Below are 26,286 nucleotides of genomic sequence, written 5' to 3' on the forward strand. Positions count from 1 at the left end.
GGCATTGTCAATGCCTCTTTTGTGCGAATAAAACTAAAATTGCGTATACCCACAGAGCAAATTTTCACACTCAATATAAACAGAAACAGAGTGATTGATGATAATAGTTGATTTTAAGTACGTTAAGTAATCAAATTTAAGTACTTTTCTGTTACAGATTGCAGCTGCTTTACGCAACAGAAATATGTCTTTAGAAGTCTGCCATTGGCATGGTCGTAAAATGCATTATTGTTAATTGAAAATGGGCAACAGCTGGACCAAAACTAAAGCTAAAAGTTGAAAATATTATGTGCACATGTATATAAAAATAATCCATCTGTCATTCAATTATTTTCTTTAATCCTCCCAATTAACCCCTTCATTTAAAAAGCTATTACGCATGTAATCCAATACGATATCAAAGTAAATAAAAAGATTTGGTAATCTGTAGCGCAATAAAATAGATCTTATTGATGTGTTGTTTGTTTGTTGTGCATGTGTAACGAGCCGAAAACGTCACAAGACTTTTGGGGAACAACAATTGAAGAAAAAATAAAAAGAAAATAACAGCTGCTGGTCTCGTTTTTCATAAACACACACAAGTAGGCAAAGACGAGGCAGATCGCGATTGCGGCTGCGGCAGTCAGGCAAATAGCCGGATGAAACAAAATGTGTATAAAAATAAAATAAAAAAAAAAACTGACGTTGATGCTGTGAATAGTCATAACACATGTCTTGGGTGAAAATTGTGTCAGTGCTGCATTAAGAAAGGCCGCGGCATGTTTTCATTTCATTTTCTTCTTTTTTTCTCGTTTTCTTATTTCAACCATTTTCTTTCTGTTCTTTCTCCGCCGTGCCAAGACAAATGTTTACGTGATCGCCGGCAGACGTTCCAATAACAGACGTATCTGCTGTGGTGAAATTACGTCGCTGTTAACGAGCTGTTAAAATGTTGCCAGCAATAATGTTGCCGAGAATAGGTTGCTGCGTTTATAATGGTCAACAACAAATAAGTTAAATGTATAAACGTTTGTCAAATGGCAAAACGAATTGGCAAATTGGCAGCGTTTCTCATGTTGTTTTTGCGTCAAGCGCCATACAAAAGAATTTCCGCAAAAAAAAAGAACAATCAAATCCACATTGATTTGAATTCTTTTTGTTTCTTTCATTTTTGTTGTCGGCGCTTATCAACACACTCACACACACTCATATGAAATGCTATTGGGAGTGTGGGATACATTTGTCTATTATCGTACGTAGCTGCCTTTAAGGCAGTCAAACTGATAAGGCCAACGATTTGGCACAGTTACCAGAGACATTGGGTATGCCCCGACTTTTGTATCAGATGTTGATATGCGTTTGGTAACAATACGAATGCGAAGAATACTTTCAGCACAGACTGTTTGCTTAGTGCAGTAAGGTCTTGAAAATTTAATGATTTACTATTCTTAGAATTTTTCAGGTTTTTATTATGTTGCGCAGTTTGGAAGCTATACATAGAAAAGTCGGCTTATGTAAGCATTACCGGAGCGTAACCGTTGGAATGACGTCAGGTTTTGACGTGAGTTTCGGCATGGAATTTCAAGAGCTGAGCTTAAATGAGTTGAGCCGAGTTGAGTGTATACAAAAAAAAAAGAGTTCCACTGATGTCACTCAGCCAGAGTTGACATAAGAAGTTGCAACTGCTGATAAATGATTTGTATATAACTCGAAACTTCATGTGGAACCCGTTTAATTGACCGACGAACGACGATCAATGAAACAAACTAGTTAATTTAACCACATAAATTTCCATTAAATGCAAATCAATTATACAACATGTAGCGAATTCGATTTCCGGCGTTAAATTCTATTTTGATTTTTATTCTTTTTTTGAGCAAATTTAAGTTAACGTCACGCACACACTGTTCATATATTTATATACAGGCATACGAGCACTTGTTGAGTTTCTTCAGTATGGAATTGAATGAATTGTTTATCTAATATGTGGCATTTTAATGGGGGCAGAGTAGTACTCACTTTGATTGCTGTTCAACTAACTTATCCACTTTGGCCTGTATGGCCTCCGCCGAGGGTTTGTGTACTTCCCCAAGGAATGTGAGGATGGATTTTGAGAGCGCCTCGATTTCTTTATGTGATGATTTAAGTTCATTTGATTCCTCACGCAGTTCCTAAAGAGACACATAACAAAACAACAACATTAATACCAAATTTACAGCAATTTGTCAGTCACGTTTTTGCTTTTGCCAATCGATCAAAGCTTTAAACAACAAAGCAAAACAAAACCAGAAAAAAAACACAAATTTTCTCGGCATTTTTAATTCGATTCCAGTTTGTATTTTTTTTTGGGGCCGCTCGAAACTCACGAAGGTCAACACCAAAAACGTTGACTCGACTTTAAGGCAACATTTCGAATGGGGTTTTATAAGTAAGAGGAAAACCTATAGACAACAATAAATATTTGCGCTGAACAAAATACAAAAAAAAAACTTTTAAAATATTCGTTAAACAAACATTTTCGACTAGGATAAATTGTTGTTTTGTTTCGACCATTGAAAGCTTTTTATGGATGACAACATCGTTAATATTTAATAATACTTGACCAGGCTTAGGCATTTATGGACTGAACTTGGCTTCATTCAAATTGATTTCAATTCGAAATTACATAGGCAATTACTGCAAGCAATTATTAATTTATATTCATTCATTTATTCGGGCTGAAACGGGAATACACTGGTAAAGAAGTAATTTTCGATATTGAAGAGTTCTACTAACCTATTTTGCACAATTACAGAGTGTAATATAGTGTAATTGTTGAAGAAAATAATAATTATGCTGCCGCAGACACTAATTCTTTTAATAACATGACGCTAAAATTAGCTTCAAAAACTGATAAGTTTGTGTGTGTTTCTCTTCAAATCGCAATCGAACACAATCAACAATTATCGCTAGCTATGAGGTCATGCAAAAACAATAAATAATAACAACAAGAAATCAGTTGATTTGCTGGTTGATTGCAATAACAAATGAGCGACGGAGATGCCGCATTGTATAATAAAGCGATAAATGTCAATTTAAATATGTAGTATACTAGAGAAATATAGCGATTAAAATCGTTGAAATTGTTGCTATTTGTTAAACTAAGCCTAAAAACAAAAGTGGTAGAAACCGAAAGTCGAGAATTTGTTGACTTTTGTTTTTTACATTTTTGTTGTTCGTTTTGTGCCAATCATTAACAGCAGTTTGGACAGCTGCTAAAGCTCGCCATCAAAGAGAGACCGAGAGGAGCGCCCAAGAGAGCGTCAGAGAGAGAGATAGAGAGAGAGTGATAGAGAGAGCGGAAGCTCTGAGTCAAGTCGTCGATGACCATGAACTTGACGGCGGCGTAACATTGTTGATATACTATGCAAGTATATATATGTATTATATATGTAAGTCTGCCTATATATGAAACGCACACATAGTTTGACATTAGCAGAAACAAAATCGAGGTTTGGGGGTGGTCAACTGCTAAATAAATGAATGAAATTTTGTATTTCGTATATGCGGCAGCAAACTACAACAACAATAAATCAATTAAGTCTGTCCATGAGCTCATAAGCCCTAAATAGTAAAGCTAACGCTTCAAGATTATGTAAATTACGGATTCGATTGTATAAAGCACAACATTTTACATACTATTGTATTGTATTGACTGAACTCACCTGAATGGCATTCTTTGTATCTTCCAAATGACGTCGGGACCTTACAGTTGGGTCGACATTGCGGAACTTATCGGCCAAACGTCCTAATGCCTTCTCCCAGTCGTGCAGGCTATTCTCAAATGTATCCCAATGCTCGGCCAACTGTTGCAGATTGTCACGTCGCTGTTCCAGGCTACGCACCAGATCCTGCCAGCTGCGGTTCAAATTCGCGTTATCCTGCTCAATCAATTGACGATTGCGGGCGTCGGCTTGCCTTATCAGGGATTGTGCCTGCTGGTTCACTAGCGATAGATCGCTGTTCTGGCTCTGCAAGCAACAACAACAACAACGACAGCGCAAGGCAACGAAAAAAACGTTAAATTTTTGTACAAATAATATTGCTGCACTTTGATGAAAGTGCAAGTATGCATATATGCTATATATGTTTTTGTTTATGTATGGGTATTACAAATTAAATATATAAATTAAGTATCGAGTACACTGCCTATCTATAGGTTCGTTTATTTGTTTTGTTTTTGTATTTTTAGTGTATTTTAGAGTTATTTCGACAACGCCGTCTGCGTTTCACTTGACACATTTTTCATTATTTCTAACATCTTTCTTTTTGTTGTTCAACTTTGACATATGCGTGTGTGGCACAAGCTGCCGAAGCTTACCTAAAGTGGAAACGCACACGCACTCACACGTTTAAGCACGCAGACACACACACACACAGATACACGCTGGTGAGTGTATCTTCGACCGCAGCACTTGCTAATTGTAGCACTTAAAAAATGTATCTTTTTCTTTTTGTGTTGTTGCTTTTCTGTACAAAACGATGTACATAGATTTCTTTAATAGATTTCCTGCTTCTTCTATTTTTTATTGTTGATGACGTTAGCTTTAAATTCGATTGCTGTCGTCTGCTTCTGCTTCTTCTTCTTCTTTTCTCAATTTGCGCTTTTCAAGCACATGGTACACACATCGTATATATGTATAAATATGTATATATGTAAGTTTGAAACGGCAAACGAAACGGGTAATTCAAATTTAACAAAGCTTCTCCGCACGACACAAAATAACACTAGTTTCTTTTCTCTTATTTGCTTCTCGCTGTTTGTTTTTTAAATTTTATTTTGCTTTGTCGCTGGTTTCGTCACTATATAGACCGCATAATACGAACAAAAAATAAGGTCTGACAACCGCACAGATAAACGTCTCAACTAGAAGTGAAATTCACAAAAAGCCTCCTCACACGCCAGTGCCAGTGTCCAAAGCATGAGTTAGAACACCCAACCAAGAGAGACACTTTTGTCGCCAGCCAGTTACTCTGAGCGTAAAGAGCGGCGAAAAACAACCAGCAAAGAGAGCGCCGAGCGCCGAGTGTCGGTATTGTCGGTTTTGTTTGCTGAACACGTTTTTGCCACCACATGGTAACACTTTTCGGCTGAGGGGGTCAGTGTATCGGGTGGGCGTAGGCAAAGGCGTGGGCCGTACATATAAGAAGAGCGAGAGCGGCGAATTTTTTTTTTGTCGTGCTCATGACAAACGTCATACTTTGCACCAACACATGGGCAATATCACGTATACGCCACCGCCGTCACTAACACAATTGGCTGTGCCACAAGCCGGCACAAGCCCTGCAACAACAAATCAGCTGTGCGCTGAGAGCACCGCAACGTGAGACGAAGCTCGCTCTTAAAGCTCGCTCAACTTACACTCAGCTCGCTCGGTCAACACAAAAAAAGCTGCTAAACATGTGTTTGTTGCTGTTACAATGTGACAATGTCGAGGGATGGCAGAACAGACCTTCAAAACTCAAGTTACCATTGTGTATTCAAAACACGAAAACGAAATAAACAAAACTGTGGATAGTAAAAGTTTGGACATGAAAATGATCCAAGCGGAGTAAACTCAAGATACACTCAGATTTTGAATAATTTAATTCGGCACAATAAAGAATTATCACCAATCAGAATAATTTTCGAAAAATTGAAAACAGTGTTTGTCTATAAATTAAAACGACCTCGAAATTCATGGCTTTCAATTAATTAAAGCTAAAGTAAAGTACTGTAGGTTCTTTTTAAAGAATAATAAACTTTTTCGTTTAAATTGAAAATCTACGAAGACATTCTTAACACCTAACAAAGTTCCTGTGCAAATTATCCACCCTTCAGTGTTACTACTAATAACAAAATCAAACAAGTGGACTCAGCAACTCGCATTATCTTATCAAATGAGGTAATAAACGACTTAAATTATTATCAACTAAAAGCAGATACGATGAATTTATAGTAATACCAATTTAATTACCTCGTTACTTAAAAACTTTTACTTGGAAACTAAACCATAACGCCACTTTGATTGCGCATCCCTCGCAAACTGGTTATACTCTGTAGTTTAGCGACTGTAGCCGCCTCTGATGATGTCATGAGCCTAACTCAATGACAACAAAAAACAGCAACAACATCAGCTGGGATTATAGTGAGCATCAAACACAGCTATGCCTTCTGTCTGGCTTTAGCGATGTTTGTCAGTCGATGATAAGACAGTCAAGTGCAGGTTAATAGTTGAACTCATTAATAAGTTTTCAAGGTAACAGACGGAGAGACATAAATATGAAAGTAAACAACTATGTCGCGCACACACCATTGAAAGAGTACACTACCGAAAAAATTAAAGAGCGAGAGTGAGTGTGCTAAGAGAATATGTTGGAAGAGTCAAGTCAAGCATTGCTTTTACCGGCCGGCAAATTGTATTGCACTCTGGGTAAAAGTAATCGTGACTGTGGATACATTCTCAAAAAAACCTGCAGATACATATTTCTCGCTTTACTTTCCAGTTTTTTGTCGGTTCAAGTAGTGAATGTGTCACACTTGAGCAAAACAGGTCTTCTCTCATACACACGATTTGAACTTAAATGTAGAGAACTATATAAATATTTACATATGCATATAAAGACAATAAATTAAATCTCAGGCTAAGCTAAATCCTAAAAAAAAAGCTCGCAGTCGTTTTATAGTTACAGAATTGTAAGACAATAAAGTTGAGTAAAAGTGAACAAAATTAAAGATATATATTTGTTTGCTAGTTTTGTTATATTAACTCCGTGTCTTAAATTTTAATTTAACGTTTTAAGCCTACTTTTTTTGCTGAAACTATTGACAGCTTAAAACCTGAAGAACTGGATTAGTAGCTCATTATTCCAAGAGCAGGCTTTTGTATAATTTGTAAATTGAGATATATAGCAAATGATTTACGCACTATACCAAAACTTTGCATATTTAGCCTACTTTGAATAATCAAACAAAGAGAATATCACAACATTCTTATTGTTTTACATAACTGATTAAGAAAATTTGCAAAAATTATAAATGAATCCCTTGCTTAGAAATATTATGTATTTCGGTAATACCCAGTTCTAAGTAGCCATCCACTTAGGGTATAAAATCAATTGATATCTGACTTGTCACCTTACCTGTACATTTCCAATGGCATGCGACAGCTTCTGAATATTAAAGTGAAGACCAGCCAAATTCTGTACAGGCTCATCGCTGAATTTGGTGCGTTCGATGGTGGCCTTGACGCGATCGATGGACTGTTGGTATTCACGCCAGCGTTCCGCTTCCTTTTCGAGCTCACTCTGCTGGGTCTTGGCATTGGCCAATGTGTTGGCCAACTTGGTCTGGAACTGTGCCAATTCGGCGGACAGCTCTGATTGCTCGTAGTTGTTCAATGAGGACCAGATCTTGTCGGATGCCTCCTGGATTTGCTTGTGCACCAAATTACGAATGGGTGCCTCGTTGCTGAAGAAGATCTTGTGCTCATCCAGATCATGCACCAGATGCTCGTAGTCAATGCCATGCTGGCTGTTCTGCAAACGAAGCTCAGCCTCGTGGACCCAATCGTTGAATTTGGCCACCAGTTGCATGTACTCCAAACGCGAATCACGATTGTTCTTCAAGTACTTCTCGCGCTCCTCCAACTCGTGGGGCAGCGAGGCGACCAGCGACCGACCCTCGGAGAGCATCTCCAGCAGAGAGCTGGGCATGCCCAACTCTGTCTTGACGCTGTCGTTAATTTTGTTGAACTTCTGCAAATGGTCATCAATTTCCTTGCTTAGTGCATGATGTTTCTGCAGTTCACGTTCCACTGACTCGGGATCGCGATCCAACAATGGACGTGACTTGGCAGCACCTTCATTGCTGTGCAACCAGTCGAGAATATCGCTCAACTCGGCGGCCATCTTCTTGTGGGATTCGAGCTGCAGTTGATGCTTCTGGCGTTGCGACTCAACAGCCTTGCGGAGATTTTGCAATTGATTCTTCAGCGATTGCAGCTGCTCGGTGATGCTGTTCTTATCCGCAGCATTGCCCTCGGAGGCAATCTTTTGGCCCTTATCGTTGGCCGAAGCGAGCAAACCTTCGCACTCTTGAATCTTAACAATCACATTGTCGTACTTGTTAATCTTATCCTCTAGGCTGTCGGGCGAGTTCTCGATATCGATGATGACATCAGTGTACTTCATAATGAAGGCAATAATCTCGTTGATCAAAGCAATGAACTGCTCGCGCAGCAGCAAAAGTTGTCGCAGATGCGCCAATTGATCCTCAATCATTTTGATCATGTCATCCTGTTGACTCAGAATGCTTTGGAGTTCGGGCAGATCATCCATTTGCATGTCACCCATTTTGTGCTTGCTGTCCTTGAGTTCCTTGAGAATGCCTTCATAGGCGCCCAACAGATCTTGCACATCCTCAATTCGTGAGCCAATCGGACGATTGAGTTCACGCAAACGCTGCTGAATGGTGCCAAGGAATTGACTGCAATCAGCCAATCTATTCTTGGCATCCTTGTACTTCTTGATGTGATCACCCAAGGTGTTAGTGCGATCATCAATCGTTTGCTTGATGCGTGCATAGCGATCCTTCATGTTCTTAATGTCATCGTTGAGCTTCAGCTTGTCGGCATTGCTGAGCGTGGGCAAGATGCTCTTACCCTGCTCGGACACATCGTTGATAAGTCCACCCTTGTTCTCGGCGTCCTGCAGCAGCTTCTTGTAGTGCGCCAACTGTTCCTCCAACACTGGTAAACTGGTGGTACGCAATTCACCTTCGGTGGCGGTTTCCATTTCATTTAACCAATCACCCATGTTCTTCATAGAATCCTCAAAGGCTTTGCGACCCTGAAGCAGATCATCCAAGGACTTGCCGCGCTTGCCGCTCTCATCCTTCAGTGTCTGATAGTCAGCTGCGATTTCATCGAGAATCTTTTGAAGCGCCGCCTTGTCAGCATCGCCGCAATCCTTCATGATATTGGCCGCTTGACGCTGTACATCACTTAGTACGCTATCATTGAATTGCTTGGCATCATCATCGTATTTCTTGTTCTCCTGGATTTTCTTCTCAATCTCTGCAGAGGTCAATGGATGATAAACCGGCAATTTGCGCACTTCGGATATTTTGGATTTCAGCCATTGACGAGCCTTGTCCAAATCATTCTCCAGCGCCTTACGCGCCTTGCTCGCCTCCAAAGCTTTGTCAAGCTCGGCCTTGAGGACGCCAGACAAGTTGCGATTCTCACTGTTAAGATTACGCAGCGCAGACTCCAATTGTGCGTACTCGGCAGACTCCAGTTCGGGCTGCATGTTGGCAATGCGCTTCTCCAGCACATCGGCAAGCGATTGCTTGGCCTCTGCATCCTTCATTAAGCTCTTAATCTTCTGCTGACGAGCCTCTGCATCTTTAGGAGTGAATCCAAGTGCAGCAGGAGCTTGCAGCTCATCGATTTGCTGCTTAACCCACAGTTGGAGCTGCTCGATTTCACCCTTAGCGCCATCAACGCCCTTGTTGGTCACATCCAGCAGCTGAGCCTTGCGATCGATGCGCTTGCCAAGATCAGCAAAGCGACGATCCAACGATTTCATTTGCTCTTCGACTTGTTGGCCATCTAGGTTGCTAATCACCTCAGCGACTTGAGCTGCCTTGCCCTTGAGCTCTTGGATCTTGGGATGTCCTTGCAATTCATACTCGTTCTTGATCTCATTGATGGCAGCCATCTTCTGGGCACAATTGAGGCCAGAGCCGCGATCGAGCACATCCATACGCTTAATCAATGAATCGAACCAATTCTGCACATCCTGCATGCCCTGGCGATAGCCATCGATGACATTTTGACCCGCCTGCTTCTTGGCAATGGCGTCCATCAGCTCTGATTCCAGCTTATCGATGTTATCATCCAGATCGGTGTCCTCATCGCCCACTGCAAAGTAAATAATACAAATTATATATTTATTTTAATACAACATTTTTTTTTAATTAACTTACATGATCCCGTCATTTCCAGCATAAGCTGGGAACGCTTATCGCCAATGGAATTGAGCAGATCATTCATAGACACCAGTTCTTGTTGTGCGGCCTCAGAGCGTAGCTTGCAAGGCCTCATCAGCCAGTCGGCGACTGAGCCTTGTTGTTTCTTCACCCAATCCTGCAGTTCAGCGCGCTGCTTCTGCTGTTGCTCCAGCTCGCTAACGGATGCAGTCAAACCACCCAAGTGGGATTGCACCTGAGAACATTTAGGAATTCCGTAATTAATTAAATGATTTGCATGAATGAGACACGAGTCAATGTTAACACTATGTGTAGTATTGAATTACGGAATATTAAAGCCAAGAGCCGCCACCAGTCGAGTGTCTGAATGTCTTACCTTAGCGACAAGTGCATTCAGCTTGCTCACGTGTGCACTATTCAAGCGTACTATACGACGATAGTTCGTAATACGCTCGTGAGCAATTGGATCCATTAACGCCTCATTCACTTCGCTGAGCTCAACGTCATCGACATCATCACCATCTTCATCGACATTCTTCGTTGAGCTCTGAGTATTTGGCGTTGGCTTTGGTCAACAAATGAATAGCACAGGCAGGAGCAAAAGTGGGCGTGGTAGTGCGGTTTTACAACAACAGTTACGGTGCAGCAACAAAAGTTAGAGCGGTGTTTGTTTTTTTTGAGGGGTTGTGATGTAGTTTGGCAGGGTTAGGAGCAAAATTAAAGTTAATAAAAATAAATTAGATAAAATAAAGATTTATTGGTTAGCAATTGGGGAAACAATAAATGAGTTCAACAAACTAAATGCAATTTTGAAACGGTTATAAATTTTGTTGTATGATACAATAATTCATTCAAATTAAATTATGATTAATATACGTCTCTTATATATTGTGGTAAACTTTATAAACGAAATAACATATATGAAATAAGGTAAAATTTCGGGCAATAAGCAATTTAGCAAACAAAGGATGATATCAAAAGACTTATTTCTCTTGCAAGGTTTTTTGAATAAAAATAAATTAATTGTAATAAAATATAAAGGCTTGTTTGAAAAAGCAATTTGCTCAATTAACTAAAGCAATTTGGGGAATCTAAATAGTCCTTGCGTTTTTCTTAAAGAACTTATCGCACTTGCAGGAAAGTTAATGCAGTTCTACAAATTATTTCAAAGTTGAAAGTTAAAGCTTTTACGGCACTCACCTGATCCAGCAGATCTTCTAGCTTGGCGCGCACCATCAGTTCACGTTCGGGTATCGCATGCATAGCTGTCTCTAGAGGAGAGCTTGGTCGACTGATCGACGCTGTGGCTGCCTCACAAGCTTGCACAGCGGCTGCCAGACGGGACTTTTCGTTATTCAGCTTTTGCTGCATATCCTGGGCACACTTGAGTTGATTCTGTGCCAACTCCAAGCTTGTAGCCGGGGCATCAAGTTCCGATTGAATGATTGGCTCGTAGGTCTCCAGATTGCGCATAATGTTGTCCAGCGTATCTTCGTACTCCTGGAACTTGGCAAGCGACTCCAAGAGACGATTCTTAATTTGCACTGATGTCTGCAACAATGAGTTATAGCTGTCCTGAATGTTCTTCAGCTGCGACTCAACAGTTGGACGTATTTCGCGAGTTGTGGGTTCATAGCGTTTAATTTGCGCCTGTCCCTTGGCATTTAGATCATCCAAATTGGTCTGATACTTTTGAATTTCACCAAGCAGCGCTTCGTGCTGTTTGATTTGCTCCTGGGTTTGCTCACGATTTGAAATGAAGAGGGAATTGTGTGCCATCAGCTGGAAGGAGATCTGCAGCAACCATTTCTCTACATCTTGCAGACTCTGGTGGTATGCATTATAGTCGAGCATCTCTTGCTCCAAGTCCTTGATGTATGCAGTACAATCGTTCTTCAGTTTATCGCAACGGGATTGCAGACGATTCACAGCATCCACTTCGGTGCCCAGATCGCGTGCCTCCGACATAAGATGTTCCAGATCGTTGCCCTTCTGCTTGAGTTCATTGGACAGTGTCTTGTAGCGTTCCAAGAGTGTTTTCATCTCACTCAACTCGCCCTTGGTCTCTGGAGGTGTCTTCAATGTCTTCTCCGTTTCGACCAGCCACTTGTCGAGTTTATCTTTGTTGACAGCAAAGTCATTCCAGCGGTTTTGTGCTTGCTTCAAATCGCTGAGCTTCTGTTTAACAGCCAGACCCAGGGCATCCCAATCCTCACGTACCTTTGTCATCAGATCACGCAGTTTCTCCTGCTTATCCTCGGGTGTAATGTTAGAGGCCTTCGAGTAGGCATCCTGCACCATGGCAAGCAAATGCTGACCCTCAGGCAGATGCGAGGACAGAGACTGTAGTGGAAAAAGATAGAATATAATAATTGTGATAGATTTAAGAGTTATTTGTGTTACTTACGTTAACTGTCTCCAGTTTTTGGGCAATAGCCTGGGCATTTCCATCAATGGTGCAATCATTGAGCACTTGCTGTGCCTTCTCAATCCACGCATCCATTTCGTTCTTGTAATTAAGGAACTCAGTGTGATCCGACAGATTCTTCTCAATCTTGGCAACCAGACCCTGGGCGGCAGTCAACAATTTAGTATAGTTGGCTTGAGTTTCAATGGTTTGATCGCGAATGCGAGTGCAGGCGCTTTGTTCCATGAGTAGCTCGCAGTTGTCGTTCAAATCCTCGACATTCTCCTTTTCAGCGAGCACCTCTTCCAGCAATTTCTAAAGAAGATTTCACATATTAATTAAGTGCTGCACAAGTTTGTTAAATCAAAGGCACATAAAAGCATATTTAGGCAATTAGACAAAAAGTCTGTGTGTGTGTGTAAAATGATTAGCTGCAATTGTGATTAGGTGATTAGCTGAAAGGATTAGCGATTTCAATTAGTGAGATTTTAGTAGACATATAATATATATATATATATTTTCGCATAATTTTGGTATTTGGTGAACTACTTAGGTGCACTCTTTTTCGATTAGTAATTTGATTATAATTTTGACTTCTTTTGGTTAGCGTTGCGTGCGACTTTTGTGATAGAGAGACATTTTACTTGTTGTTGTGGCTTACCTTGGCATTGACCAAATCTTCGGGGGTTTTGTTATCGCCTTCATGAGATTTGGCAACGCGCTTGCTCATTGTATCAATCCACAGATTAATCTTGTTGAATTTCTGCAGGAACGTCTGCCAAGCGGCCAAACATGACTCCAGACCGCTGCGTGCATCTCTCGACAGAGCTTGCAATGTTTCCCACTCACTATTCAAGTGCTTAATCTCTTGGGCCACATTATCTTGACCTTCGCTGCCGCTGGTGGCAATCACCGCCTGGCTGAGCTCTTCGCAAGCATCCAGCAGCGATTTGCCCTGCATGGAAGTGGATTGTATGTCGCCCAAACGATTCAAACGATCCTCAACGCGGTCCTTTTCGCCATGACAATCGGCACACTGTTCCACCTCAATGCGAGTGCGACGCAGCCAATCTTGCAGCTCATTGTAGGCATGCTTGTACTTTTCGTGATTGTTCACTTGATTCTCGAGCGATTCGATAATCTTGTTGACCTGCGCTTGCAGATCTTCAAACTTGCTCAGACCAGGCTGGAAGTCATTCTTGTCCAGGCTGTTGTCCTCACGCAAGCGCACATTGATCTTTTCCACGATATCGTTGTGTCCATTGATATCACGTTGCGTGACACGGAATTTCTCCAGTGCAGCTCGCTTTTCGCTCAAGTCATTCAGATACTCTTCACTTGCCTTAACACTGGGTTCAATGTCCTCAAGCCATTCAAGCAGAATCTTGTACAACTTGAAGATCTCCTCGAGCTGAGCCAAACGATTGGCCAACTTCTGGCGCACATCATTCAAATCCACAAGCAGTTTGTCAAAGTCCTGCTTGAGTGCTTCGGTGTCTTCCTGTATTTTGGCTGCACCATTCTGTTCCGTATTCATGATGACCTTCTCCTTCAGCTCCAACAAGTAACGCAATTTGTTCTGACCAGTTTCGAAACCTTGACGCAAATTCTTGACGGTGTTCAACTTGATTTGCACCTCATTCAAAGTGCCAGGAATCTGCTCACAATCTGCGAGTTTCTCGCGTGTATTCTCTATCCACGACTGGCACTCTTCGTAGAGAGTGTGATGCTGCTGATGTTCCTGGTAGTGCATCTCCAGGCGTCGCATCACCTCCTTAGCCAGTGTCAACAGTGCATTATACTTGGTGGTCAACTGCATGATGGCATTGCTGATGCGTGTATCGGAGCAAGTCTCCAAAAGCACTTGAGCCTTCATGTTCAGATGATCCAATGTCTTTTGCCAATCAAAGAGTGTTTGGAGATGACCCTGGAACTGCTCCAGCACCACCTTCTTTTGGGTGAGGCTATCTTGCAGCTTGTTGTAGGACTGGACCAGAGCTTCGGTCTTGGTCAACCATTCGAGCGCTTCGGTGTATTGATCTTGGTAGTCGGACCACTTGACAATTCCCACTTCCAAGTAATCCTTGGCCTTGTTGAGTGCTTCCACATACGCATCGAATTCCTCTTGCAGCAACGCAACTTCTTCTTCGATAATCGCGCAATCCTCGGGCTCGGCTGTGCGGCAAGCAATTTCACCCTGAGCCAAGGCATTTTGCAGCTTCGTTGAACCTTCTGGTACTTCGCCCTGCAGAATCTTTAGCTGATGTGTCTTCTCCGCAAGTGCTTGCTTATCGCCCGTGGGCTCGGAGCACTTACTCAGCCGTTCCTTTGCATTACGCAACCAGGTGGCAAACTCATTGCCCGCATCAATCAAAGCCTGATAGCTATCGATAGTATTCTTCTGCTTGGCATACAGATCCTTGGCCTGTTTGGTAAGGTTCTCGTACTTATCATTGATTTCAGTGGCTGGTGCACCTTGCTGCAAGTCCGATGCCTTTGAGGTGACGGATTGAATCATTGGCTCGAAGGAGACAATATCCTGGACAATGTTGTTGGTCTGTCGCAGGTTGGCCTTGCGTTCGCTTAAGCCACTGCTGAGACCAGGCTGACCACGTTGTGATTTGATAATTTTTTGCTCGCAAGCCTGTTGCAATTTTGCCTCCCTGTCGGTGATCCATTGCTGCAGCTGCGAATAGCTGGAGCTGTAGTCGGCCCATTGCAGTAGATTCGTTTCCAACTGCACCTTAGCCGTTGACATTTTCTTGACCAAGCGATCCCAGTCGGTTTGCAGTTCCTTCATCTCATTGTTAATAGCATCGCGACCATCGGAGCGTGTGTTCCTGATGATTTTCTCGCCATTGTTAATGGCCGTGTGCACCAGGTTCTGGCCCACTTCACGATTGCGTATTAAGTCCTGGATTTGTTCCAGGCGACGCTGCAGGGCCTCCTTGGAACCTGCACCCTCGCCTGCGGATTGTATTGTTTGCTTGGCATTGGCAATCCATTCCTTGGCCGATTTCATGTTAGCATCGTATTCACGATGCTGATCACGATTTGTTTCCACCTTCTTAAGCACATCCTTGCCCAGATTCACCTGAACCTGATACATGGAGCTCAAATGTCGCAGCTGATTGTTGACATAGCTATCCAAATGAGATTTAAGTAGACCAGCAGCTGAGGCATTGAATCTATCAATATCATCCTTGCCCTTCTCGAGGCGTGCCATGACGTCACGCATGTCGGCGACCTGTTTTTCCTTGTCGGGCAAATTGGGACAGAGGTTGAGTTTGTGGTTCTTCACAAGTATGTCAATTTGTTGCAGCCATTCCATGAGACGTTCATACTCCTCTTTATATGCACGCCATTGCACCATGGTAACTTCCAAGTTCTCCTTCTGCTGATTGATTTCGCGGAACAAACTCTCGAAGCTATCACGTAGGGCGCGTATATCATTGCGTATGATCTCTTGGCCTTGCGTCGACGTACTTGCCAGAACAACCTCACCTGTGTGCACCAAATGCTCCACCAGGAGTTCACCCTGTGCCTGCTTATTGAGCAGCGCTTCAGTCGCTTGAACAGCATTCTCAATGGCCAATTTGTCGCTCAAACTGCTCTGTTTCAAGGCAGGGAACTTCTCACGAGCGCGACTAATCCAGCTAACCAGATCATCGTAGGCTTCCTTGAACAGGCGATGATCACGATACTGATCCTGACGATCCGACAGCAATTTCTGTGTCTTGCCAAACAGTTCATCAAAAGTGTCGAGTACTTTCTGAGCTTGGAAGGCCGCCTGACTCTGCTGACCGCTTGCAATCATTTCCTTGGCTTGAATCTTCAATGCATCCACATCGATCTTCTCAACTCGCACCTTCTCCTCCGTGGACTTCACACGGTCAAGCTGTGCACGTTTCTCTGTCATTGTGGTTTGGTGCTCACCCAATTCCTTGAGCAGCGTATCCAACCATTCGTTGAACTTGCGCACATTCTGCACTTGGTCCAAGAAACCAGACCATTGTGTAATGGAATCATCCAGATTTGCCTTGACATCCATAATACGCAGAGCAATGCCGGACCACAGATCCTGCAGATCAGACAGCTCCTTGTTGATGGCCTCGTGTCCACCAGGAGCTGTGTTGGCCAGTACATGTTGTGCCTGCTCCAAGATCTTCAGCACACGAGCTGAGCCCTCATCCTTAAGCAGTATAACATCCTGTATGGTAGCCAACTTTTTGTCCAGTTCCTTGGGACTCATAGAGGACATGTCGGAGCAGTAGTCCAACTTCTCTTTAATGTCATTGATCCACGATGAGCATTCTGAAATTGAGTTATCAAAGTCCTCGTGCGAGCTAACATATTGTTGCCAGCGATTGTTCAAGTCCTTGACCTTGTGGAAGATTTGCTGGTATTTGGTCACCAACTCGGGGCCTGATGCTCTTGTTGTCGTGGCTCCCTTGAGCAGAGTTTGTGCCTTCTCTGTAACATTGTCCACTTCCAATTCCTTGGCACGCACATCGCCCTGCAACGCCTTCAACGCATCAAGTTGCGCACGCTTTTTGGGCAGATCCTCCTTCAGATCAATGGCATGCAAATCGTTGTCTGTATCGCGAATCCAAGCCAAGCATTGATCACGCAATTGCTCGTACTCTGACCATTGTTGTAGTCGTGATTCAATGGCTTCAATGGTTGAACTGATAGCCGCCAGCAAACCTTCCCATTCCTGTTGTGTGGTATCAATCTGAGACTTGATGTTCACTTGTCCCACATCAACAGTGCCGGGTATAACCTTCTCGCCCAGCGCACGTACTTGATCAACACGTGGGAATTCATCAGCCAGACTAGCCTTCAGGTTCTTTAGACGATCGAGATTGGTATGCAATGATGTTTGCTCCAAATCCAGATCGCCCCAATAGTGCACAGTATTCTGGGTGGCATCGATAAACTCTTGGGCATCCATGACCGCCTTGGAGTACTGTTGATGAGCACTTACAATGCCCTCGTAGCGTTCCACGTAACCTTGGGCGCGTTTTTGCAGCTTGCCGAAGCGATCAGTGATGTCCTTAAGAATCTGATCAACATGTTCGGTTTTCTCTGGCAAATTGGCGGCAATCTCTTGCAGATTGCCCACCTCAACTTGATGGTTATTAATGTCATTGACAATATCGCGATATGACTGCAATTTGTTGCGCTTCTCATCGAGTGTAGTCTTCAACTCAATTTCAGCGGGCAACTCTTGCTCCACAGTGTCCAACCAGCTCTTCAGACTGTCAGCGGTCTCATCAAAGCCCGACCACCTGGCAATCTTATCCTGAATCTTACGAGCAGTGCTGGCAATGTTGTCGAACAACTGATCAAACGTCAAATCATCCAGTTGACTGCGAATAGCTTCTCGGCCTTCTGTCGCAGTGGAGCTATAGCATTTCTCGCCCAGCTCTACAGTGCTGTTCAAAAGTTGAGTCGCTGTGGGCTGTTGAGCCAAAAGCTCCTGGGTAATCAGCTGTTTCTTAAGCAGATCATCGCGGGATGCCACCGTTGACAGATCACTGCAGTCATCGTAGCGTGCCTGAGCATTGGCCAACCAATCGGAGCATTGCTTGTACTTCTCATTGAAGTGTCCGTGATCTTGGACGGCTTGTTCGCATTTCTTAAGAATCTCCTTAGCCGTAGCCTGTATCGATTGGAAGCGCGACGAGACTTGCTGCACATTAACAGCGATCCTAGTCTCTCCAGAACTCTGCACAAGCTCTGAGGTGTCATCCTTCATCTTCTCAAAGTCTGCCTCGTTTTGACGCAGATTCTGTGTCAAGGACTGGAAACGATTTAATTGCTCTTCCTTCTCCTCAAACGATGACTTCAGATTGTAGTTCTTCAGCGCATTCTCCGCTTCTCCCAGCCAATTGATCAAGCGATCCAAGTCGACCTCGTAGTCATTCCATTGCTGCAAACGATTCTCGAGACCGCTCTTTACATCCGACAACGAACCGCTAAACTTCTCAAAGTCGGCATGCAAATTGGCCAAGTCACGTGTCATGGCTTCCTTCGAGCGTGCTGGAATGTTGCTGGCATGACTCTCAATATGCTCCTCCAAAGCCTTCAGTTTGGCCACGCCCTCGGGAAGAGCATCCTGTATTTCGTTGATCTTTTGCAGACGCGCTTGTAGCGCTGCCTTATTGCCAGAGTAATCGGAATAGCCAGTCAAACGATCCCAGAGATTCTTCTGGTAATCCTGTTGTGCCTTTTGCAACTCACTGAATTGCTGGTACACATCGAAAGCGGCATCCAGATCGGCTACAAGCTTGCCACAATCCTGACCAACTTGCTCATACCGTTTGTTGACTTCGGCGATGGATTTGGCAATCTCATCGGCATTCGCGGGAGCAGCGGTAGTCAGCAGCGTGGCCGCTTTCTCGTTAACGGCTTCCACAATGCGTTTGTGCGAATTGATGTCCTGATTGGTGGCCTTATACTTGTACAGTTTGGAGCGTATCTCCTGGGCACTAGTCCAGCTGGCGGGGTTCTCGTTGTGCAGCAACTTTTCGACCTGATCGAGCCAGTTGACGGTTTGATTGAGAATGTCCTGATAGCTAGACAGTTGCACAGTTTGGGCTTCCTGGCGTTTCTCCAAATTGCGAATGCCCTCGTCGAGTTTGTCCCAACGATCGCGTATATCTCGCAGATCCTTGCGAATCTTCTCCCGGCCTTGTGTGGATGTTTCGGGCAGAGCCTTTTCGCCAGCAGCATTCAGAGCAGCAAACAAGCTCTCGGCTTGCTCCTTCTCGGACAAAAGAACTTGCAGAATGTTCGAGCTCTGCGTAGGTTCATCCTTGAGCGCCTTCTCGAGTTGCGTTTCAATGGGTTGCAACCACAAGTCCACCTCGTTGTATTTGTCCTGATAGAACTGATGATCATCTACGAGATTGGACCAACGGTTAACAACCTCCTTGCTGAGCACTTGGAGCAGTTGATAACGATTTGTAATTTGCGTTGTCAACGTCTTCAGTCGATCAGCACCGCTATTATTGAGCAACGAATGGGCCATATCGCCGAAGGCGTCGATTTCCTTCTCCTTTTGCAGGATGAGTTCACGCTGAATCTTATACTTGTCCATCTGCTCGACCTTTTCGTGGAGTGTCGATTTGAGTTGTTGATCGCGGAAAACGGCTTCGGCACTGCGACACCACTTGGTGAGCTCCTCGAGATTGCTCTCGAATTTGTCCCACTGTGCAAGCACATCCTTTTGCTTGCCCTCGATACCTTCGATGTCATCGAAGTGACTCTTCATAGTCGTCTCCAGCTCATCAATTTCCTTCTCAAGCACCTCAATACCCTTCTCAGACGTAGCTGGTTTAACATTATCGAACTGTGAACGAATATCGGCAATAAGATTCATGGCCTGTGGTTTGTTTTGGGCTAACTGTCCAAGGGTTTCAATCTTGCGTTTAATATCTGCTTTCTCGCCATAAGCATCGTCGCATTCGAGGAGCTTTGCCTTCTCATTAGATATCCATGTTTTGGCCGCATTAAGAGCATTATTTAAGTCATTATGCTTTTGCACACAGCCCTCCAAATTGTGAAGGATTTCATCGGATTTCTGCACAATATTCTGGAACAATTGCTTAATCGATTGCAAATAGACATTCAGAGAGTTGTCCTTAATTTGATCTACCAAAAGTTGTGCCTTGTCGCAAACATTGTCGACGAGCACATTGTGTGTGGTGATCTCCTGATGCAACAGCTTGTGATTCTGCAACTGAGCGCGTTTCTCCTGCAGCGTTGTCTTTGGTTCGGTGTGACTCTGCATGGCCTTGTCGACATCCTTAAGCCACTTGGTCAGCTGATCCTGTGCAATGCTAAACTCGTTGAACTGCAGCAGACACTGATCAATCTTATGCGTGGCTGAGTTCAAATCATCCGTGTAGTTATCCCACAATGTGCGCAAATTGCGCAACTGCTGACGAATGATCTCACGACCATCGGGACTGGTGTGACCATAAAGCTTCTCGCCGCGATCAATGAGGCTCTCGAAGATCGTCGAGTCGGTAATACGCTTGTCGGACATCTCGCGCAACTTATTTTGTTGTTCTTGCAACACATTTTGATCGCCGACAATCTCATTGGTCTTGGACAGCTCATTGACGCAGGCTTGGAGATCCTCCTTGAACTTTTCGTAGTCCTTATCAAAGCTGTCGTGATCCTTGACGTAATTGGTGTACTTTGCAATGGATTCCTTGCACAGATTTTTCAGGGTTTGATAGCGTGTGTTGAGACGTGACAGTTTCAGATTCAAATCGGTTTCACCTTCAATTTCACGACCCTGATCCATGAGCTCATTGATGGCAGCGCCACGACGCTCAATATCCTTGGCACTCTCCTGCAGTTGCTTTAGGTGAGCACTCTTTGCCTCGGCGGTGCTCTTAAGGTTCTGATTCTTAACCACAGCTTCGACATTCTTCATCCAGTTATCGAGCTCTTCAATGATCGAATCGAACTCATCCCATTTCGAGCAGAGCTGCTTGAGTTTGACCAATGAATCCTGGCACAGCGACATGAATTCCTCCCAAGCCTTCTTGGGCTCCTCGAAACCCTTCAGCAATGCTGGATGACCGCTGGGGTGGGTCTGAGTTAGCACCGTTTCCAACAGCTTGTGACATGTATCGAAAATAGAGTCACCCTCGGGCTTATGCTGCAATAAATTCTCCACAACAATCAGTTTCTCTTCGGCGCCTTCCTTCTCGAAAGTGGTCTCGTTCAGAATATCAATGGCCTCTGATTTGATGGTGTTCAACCAATCCTGTGCCTTCTCTAGCACCTGATCGTAGGCTTCGTGTTTGACCACGTGATTGCCCACGGTTTGAATCCGATCAGAAATCTTCTTCGAGAGTGTATTGTACTCCTGAATAGATTCATCAGTCTTGCGTTCTGACTCATCATCGCAAAGAGTGACAGCCTTATCATGCAATTGCTTTAGAGCATTCTTGTGCAAGGTAATCTCCTGTAATTGGGTTTTGTAGTTCTGGAGTGCAGCTTTCTTGGTGGCCAACGTGGGGTAGAGTTCATCGCCAGCGGTAACCTTGGCCTTGGACTCGTTGAGATAATGCGACACCTGTGTGTAACTCTCCTCAATGGATGTCTTCTGAATGAGCACACCTTCAACCTGTTGCATTAAAGCATTTGCCTCGTCACGCAGATAATCGTACTTTTCACGCATTTGACGTAGATCGGCGCGAATGCGTTCACGATTCTCAGGCGAAACCACAGGATAAAGTGCCTCTCCAATATCAACGGCATTGTTAAGCAAGAGCTGACCATTATCGAAAGTCTTCAGATAGTTCTTAATGGTCTGCAACTGCTGAGCTGTGGCTGAGGAGGAACCAGGCGAACCCATACGTGCCAATTCCTGGAACTCAATTTTGGAATCGCCGAACCATTCATTAAAGTCCTTCGATGCCTTGGCAAAGTTGGCGTTCGACAGCTGTGCGCTACGTATTTTATCAATGTGTCCTGCCAGACTCTTGGCAACGGTTTGATAACGCTGCACAAGATGCGTGACAAATTGTCCAATGCGTGCCTCTGGATTCTTTTCAATCAGTTGTTGAGATGTCTGCTCCAAATTGTTGATAATGGGCTCGTGCGATAACACATCCTGCTGGAGCACCGCCAACTCTTGTAGTTTCTGTGGCACCTCTGGCAGATTCACTTGGCTGCTGGTCTCAGCTTTGACACGACCTTCGACATCACGCAGCCAGTTAGAGATTTGTTCGTTCGACTGTTCATACTGTGACCACAGATCCACATTCTCATCGAGTATGCCCTTGATGCGATCAAAGCTATCCTGCAACGCTTGCATCTCCCTATCCATCAGCAATGCATCATTCGTGAGCTCAGCGAGATTTTGTGGTGTCTCGACGGCCTTCAGCATCTCCAGAGATTTAAGTGTTTCCGCATGACGCGCCTTGCAGTCATCGATACTCTTACTAACTTCCTGTAACGAGGATTTCTTCACATCCAAGTTGTATTTGTCACTCGACGATTCGGGCTGACACCATGCAACCTTCTCACGCTGCGTGGCAATCAGACGCTTCAGCATGCCCACCTTGTCGGCATGGAACTTCTTGAGGAATTGCAGCAGAGAACTCTCGATCTTCTTGGCATACTGGTCTACTCCCTCGTAACGCTTCTGCACATTGTTCAGTTCCTTGGGTATAATGGACTCATTAAATGTTGGATACAAATTACGCAGCTCATCCACATTTTGCTTGATATTCTCAATCTCATTGCCGCTGTTCTCGAGTTGAGCGCGCAGAGCACGACATTGCAGCAAACGTTCCATGATCTTATTGTTATCGCCAGACATATCATCGCATTTGATAAGTTGCTCACGCAGCTTGCTAACCTGTTCGCCTGCAACCTTGGTGCGACGTCTTAGTTCCTGCTCCTGATCATTGAACGAGGTTGTGACGGCGCTCAAACGATCCGCATTATTGCTGACCTCAGCAAACTGTTCGGTCAGCAGCTGATTGAGAGCACTCAAAGCCGGAATCTCGGCACCGTTGTTAATCTTAACCAGGTCGTTTGTCTTCTCTTTGATGGTGTCCTTGAGGGCCTGGTAAGAAGGCAGCTCAGTACGATATTTGCTTAAACGCATTGGACCAAATTCAATTTCAATTGAATTGTCCGCAGCGTCGCAAAGTCCTTGGTTCGTCTCCGACAGCCAAGGCAACAGATCCTTCTTGGCATCTTCGATCTGTGACCAAATAACTGCCTCTGTTTCGTAGACATGTGCATTTTTCGCGGTCTTGTCGTGCAAGTCCTGCCAGTGCTGCTTAGCAGTGGCCACCTCTTGTGGCACCTCCTGAGGCACAGCTTCACCAATGGCAGTAAATAGCTTGCAAACATTGTTGCCACGACGATCGAGCTCATCCAGATTCATCTTGGACTTGCGCAGTTGTTCCATGGTCTTGCGTGTTTTCTCTGAGGCCTGATGGAGTTCAGTTTCATCGCCAGGTTGTTGGGGTATGGCATTAAACAGGTCTTCGGCCTTTTTCAGCTCCTTGGAGAACTTGTCCTTGGAGTCGGCATACTCACGCAATGCCTGACTAATCAGGTTGTATTTCTGTATGCGATCGGCAATCTCGTTCTGGAGTGAATCATAATTCTTGTCCAAGACGAGCAGACTCTCCTGTATGGCTGGCATGCTGGCAATATCCTCGCGCATCAGCAGTGAACCTTCGTCGTGAATGCGGTCCTTCAGATCTGCTTGATACTTGAGAGCCTCATTAAGCGCCACTAAATCGGCAATGATCTGATCGATGTTGTGCAAATTGGGATGTTGCTTGAGGATCTCCTCAAGCTTGGCACGATTTTCCTCCAATGCCTGACCAAAGTTGTGTTCAAGGGCATGGAATTTGTCCTTTCGCACGGTCATCTGTTGGAGTTGCTGTTGCTGATTCTGCGAACGCAACTTCAGATTCTCCAATTTGTTCTCCACATCGTTAACAATTTGTGTGGCAATCAAGGGGCGACGCGACAACGCATCACGCAATTGTATAGCAGGATTCTCATCGATCTGCTTAGCCTGATCCTTCCAGTAACTAAAACCTTGACCAAGATGATCAATCTCCTGGACGACCTTCTTCAGTTCTTCGACAGCAGGTCCCTCAGGCTTGTCCAGTTGATGCTTCAAATAATTCAAGTGCGATTCAGTGTCATGTTTCCAGCCCAACAGCTCCGTCCACTTTTCGAGTGCTGCCTTCTTTTGCAACATATTCGACTCGAGGTTCTGATAGTTGACCACCAACGCAGTGTAGGCATCATTAAGAGCATTCGACTCCTCAGGCGTGGCGCCCAAAGCCAATTGTTTCACCTCATCATAAATTGCATTGAAGCTAGGCTTCTTGTCGGCATGCTCTTGCAGCAACGCATGAATGACATGAAGACTTGTCTCCACGCGTTCCGGATTGATTTCCTCCACCTGGGTGACTTGATTGCGCAACTGCTCCATCCAATTGGAGAAGTTCACAAGTTTGGCATTGAAATCTTGACGAGAAATAATGGCATCGGAGACTTCATTGATGTTGCCACGTGTGGCCTCCGACAATTTCTGCAATTTGCCCTTCATCAAGTTGACGCGATCCTTGACAGCGGCAGCACCCTCTGGTGCCAAATGTAAACTAATCTGATCGGCATTTTGTCCAAGGGCCACAAGTTTGGCTTGCTGCTGCGAAATCTCATTGTTGAAAGACTTGAGCTTGACCAGCTCCTTCTCCAGTTTGTCAATGTGCGGCGTATTAAGTACGGTTGGGCGCTTACCCATTTGCTGTTCACCCTGATTGATCCAATCCTCCAGTTTGGCGGTATCGGCATCAAAGGATTGCCAATTGGCGACAAGTTTTTCGAGCTTGGCGCTCGCCTGTTTTGCATTTTCATGGACTGCCGTCCAACGGGAGTGCATTGCATCTAACTCATCGGGGGCATTGGTTTTGCATAACATTTTATGACTGATGTTTGAAATGCCATGGAGTTTGTCCAATTGCTCCAGGCATTGTGTTTCAAATTGTTTGGCATTTTGTTGCATGGCAACGGCTTCATCAAGTGTGATCGGCTTAGGAACTATATTATTTACCTTGACTTCGCTCTCCTCCACGGCGGGCTTGATCTGTTGCAGTCCAGCCTGGAACTGCTGCCAATTGACCAGATCCTCCTGCACGGCCTGCGACTGATGATCCACATTGCGGTTGATTGCACTGAGCACCTCCTGCAATTTGGAGATTTCACCCTTCAGACGCTTCGCCTCCGCAACGTTGCCCTCCTTCGGTGCCAGCTCCGATGCATCAGCGGCCAATAAATCCAGTTGCTTCATGCGTTCGCCCAGCACACGTTTGAAGGATTGTACCTTGACGACACGCTCCTCGGGCGTTAGATCCTCCGACTGCAAAGCTTCAATGTTCTTGGGTGCCACTTTGTTGGCCCATTCTTGCAGCTCTGCGAGACGTGTCTTATAGTTGTTCCACTTGGCACTGTAGTCTTCCAAGTAACCTACACGATCCTTCACATGCTCCATGGTATTGAAGAACATCTTCTCCACCTCGGTCACCTCCTTCTCCAGTATGGGACGCTTGTCGGCGGCAGCAAGTGGTGCCAATTCCGACTTCAGAGCATGCAACTTGGGCAGCAATTGGTGCGATGCCTGTTGCAGTTGCACATTCAGATCACGCTTCGACTTCAGATCCTGGCTAACGTTCTTGGGATCGGTTTGGAGTGGCGTCAGAGCACGCAACTCAGTCTCAGCGGTCTGCAGCATGGAGAAGATGTCGTTCTTCTGATCGACAAACTCACTCCATACCGCTTGAGTGCCCTTCAGTGCCTGCAGCTTGTCAGAGGTCTCTGTGTAGGCTTGATTCCAGCCGGTCTCCAGATTCTTAACTTCGGTATTGACAAAGGCAGGAGCATGCACATCCTTACTTAGATCACGTCCACGTTGTAGCATTGACATGATGTGTGGCCGCTGATGATCGAGCTGATTGATGGCATACTGTTGCTCCTCGATGAGGCGATTGACACGCTCCAAGCTATCGGGGGCCGGAATGTTGGCCGTCTGATCCTTAACCTTGGTCAGCAGACAAACAACTTCGTGCACCTCACGACGATATGTATAGCATTTGGAGAAGACTTCCGTCTTGACCATGGTAATCTCAATTGTGGGTATCAGATTCTTGTAGCGTGCAATCAAATCTTCCAGTTTCTTTTGCTCCAGATTGGCCTCATCTTCGGTCGCATAGCTGAGCAGAGAATCCAATGTTTTGACAAGCCATTTCATGTCCTCACGTTTGTTATCTGCATCCTGGCAGATTTTCTAAAGTTAACAAGAAAAACATTATTAATAAGATGTTTT

The 26,286-nt window shown here is 44.4% G+C and overlaps 1 protein-coding gene across 17 annotated transcripts in view; it reads right to left on the minus strand.

Moving 5' to 3' along the window:
- The window catches only part of LOC132793324 (muscle-specific protein 300 kDa), a 121,313-nt gene that overhangs the window by 57,888 nt on the left and 37,139 nt on the right, over nt 1–26,286 (minus strand). For 11 of the 17 annotated variants that reach the window (XM_060803280.1, XM_060803214.1, XM_060803205.1 and 8 more), the window contains 7 exons: nt 13,060–26,247; nt 12,399–12,713; nt 11,192–12,334; nt 9,989–10,226; nt 7,141–9,923; nt 3,684–3,989; nt 1,999–2,150 (listed from right to left, as the gene is read on the minus strand). In XM_060803280.1, coding sequence (XP_060659263.1) covers nt 1,999–2,150; nt 3,684–3,989; nt 7,141–9,923; nt 9,989–10,226; nt 11,192–12,334; nt 12,399–12,713; nt 13,060–26,247 — 18,125 coding nt within the window. Of the gene's footprint in view, nt 1–1,998; nt 2,151–3,683; nt 3,990–7,140; nt 9,924–9,988; nt 10,227–10,367; nt 10,557–11,191; nt 12,335–12,398; nt 12,714–13,059; nt 26,248–26,286 lie in introns of all 17 variants that reach the window. The other 6 variants (XM_060803272.1, XM_060803262.1, XM_060803290.1 and 3 more) reach the window with 2 other exon arrangements.

This window comes from Drosophila nasuta, chromosome 2L, assembly GCF_023558535.2.
Source record: "Drosophila nasuta strain 15112-1781.00 chromosome 2L, ASM2355853v1, whole genome shotgun sequence".
NCBI classification, from domain to species: domain Eukaryota; kingdom Metazoa; phylum Arthropoda; class Insecta; order Diptera; family Drosophilidae; genus Drosophila; species Drosophila nasuta.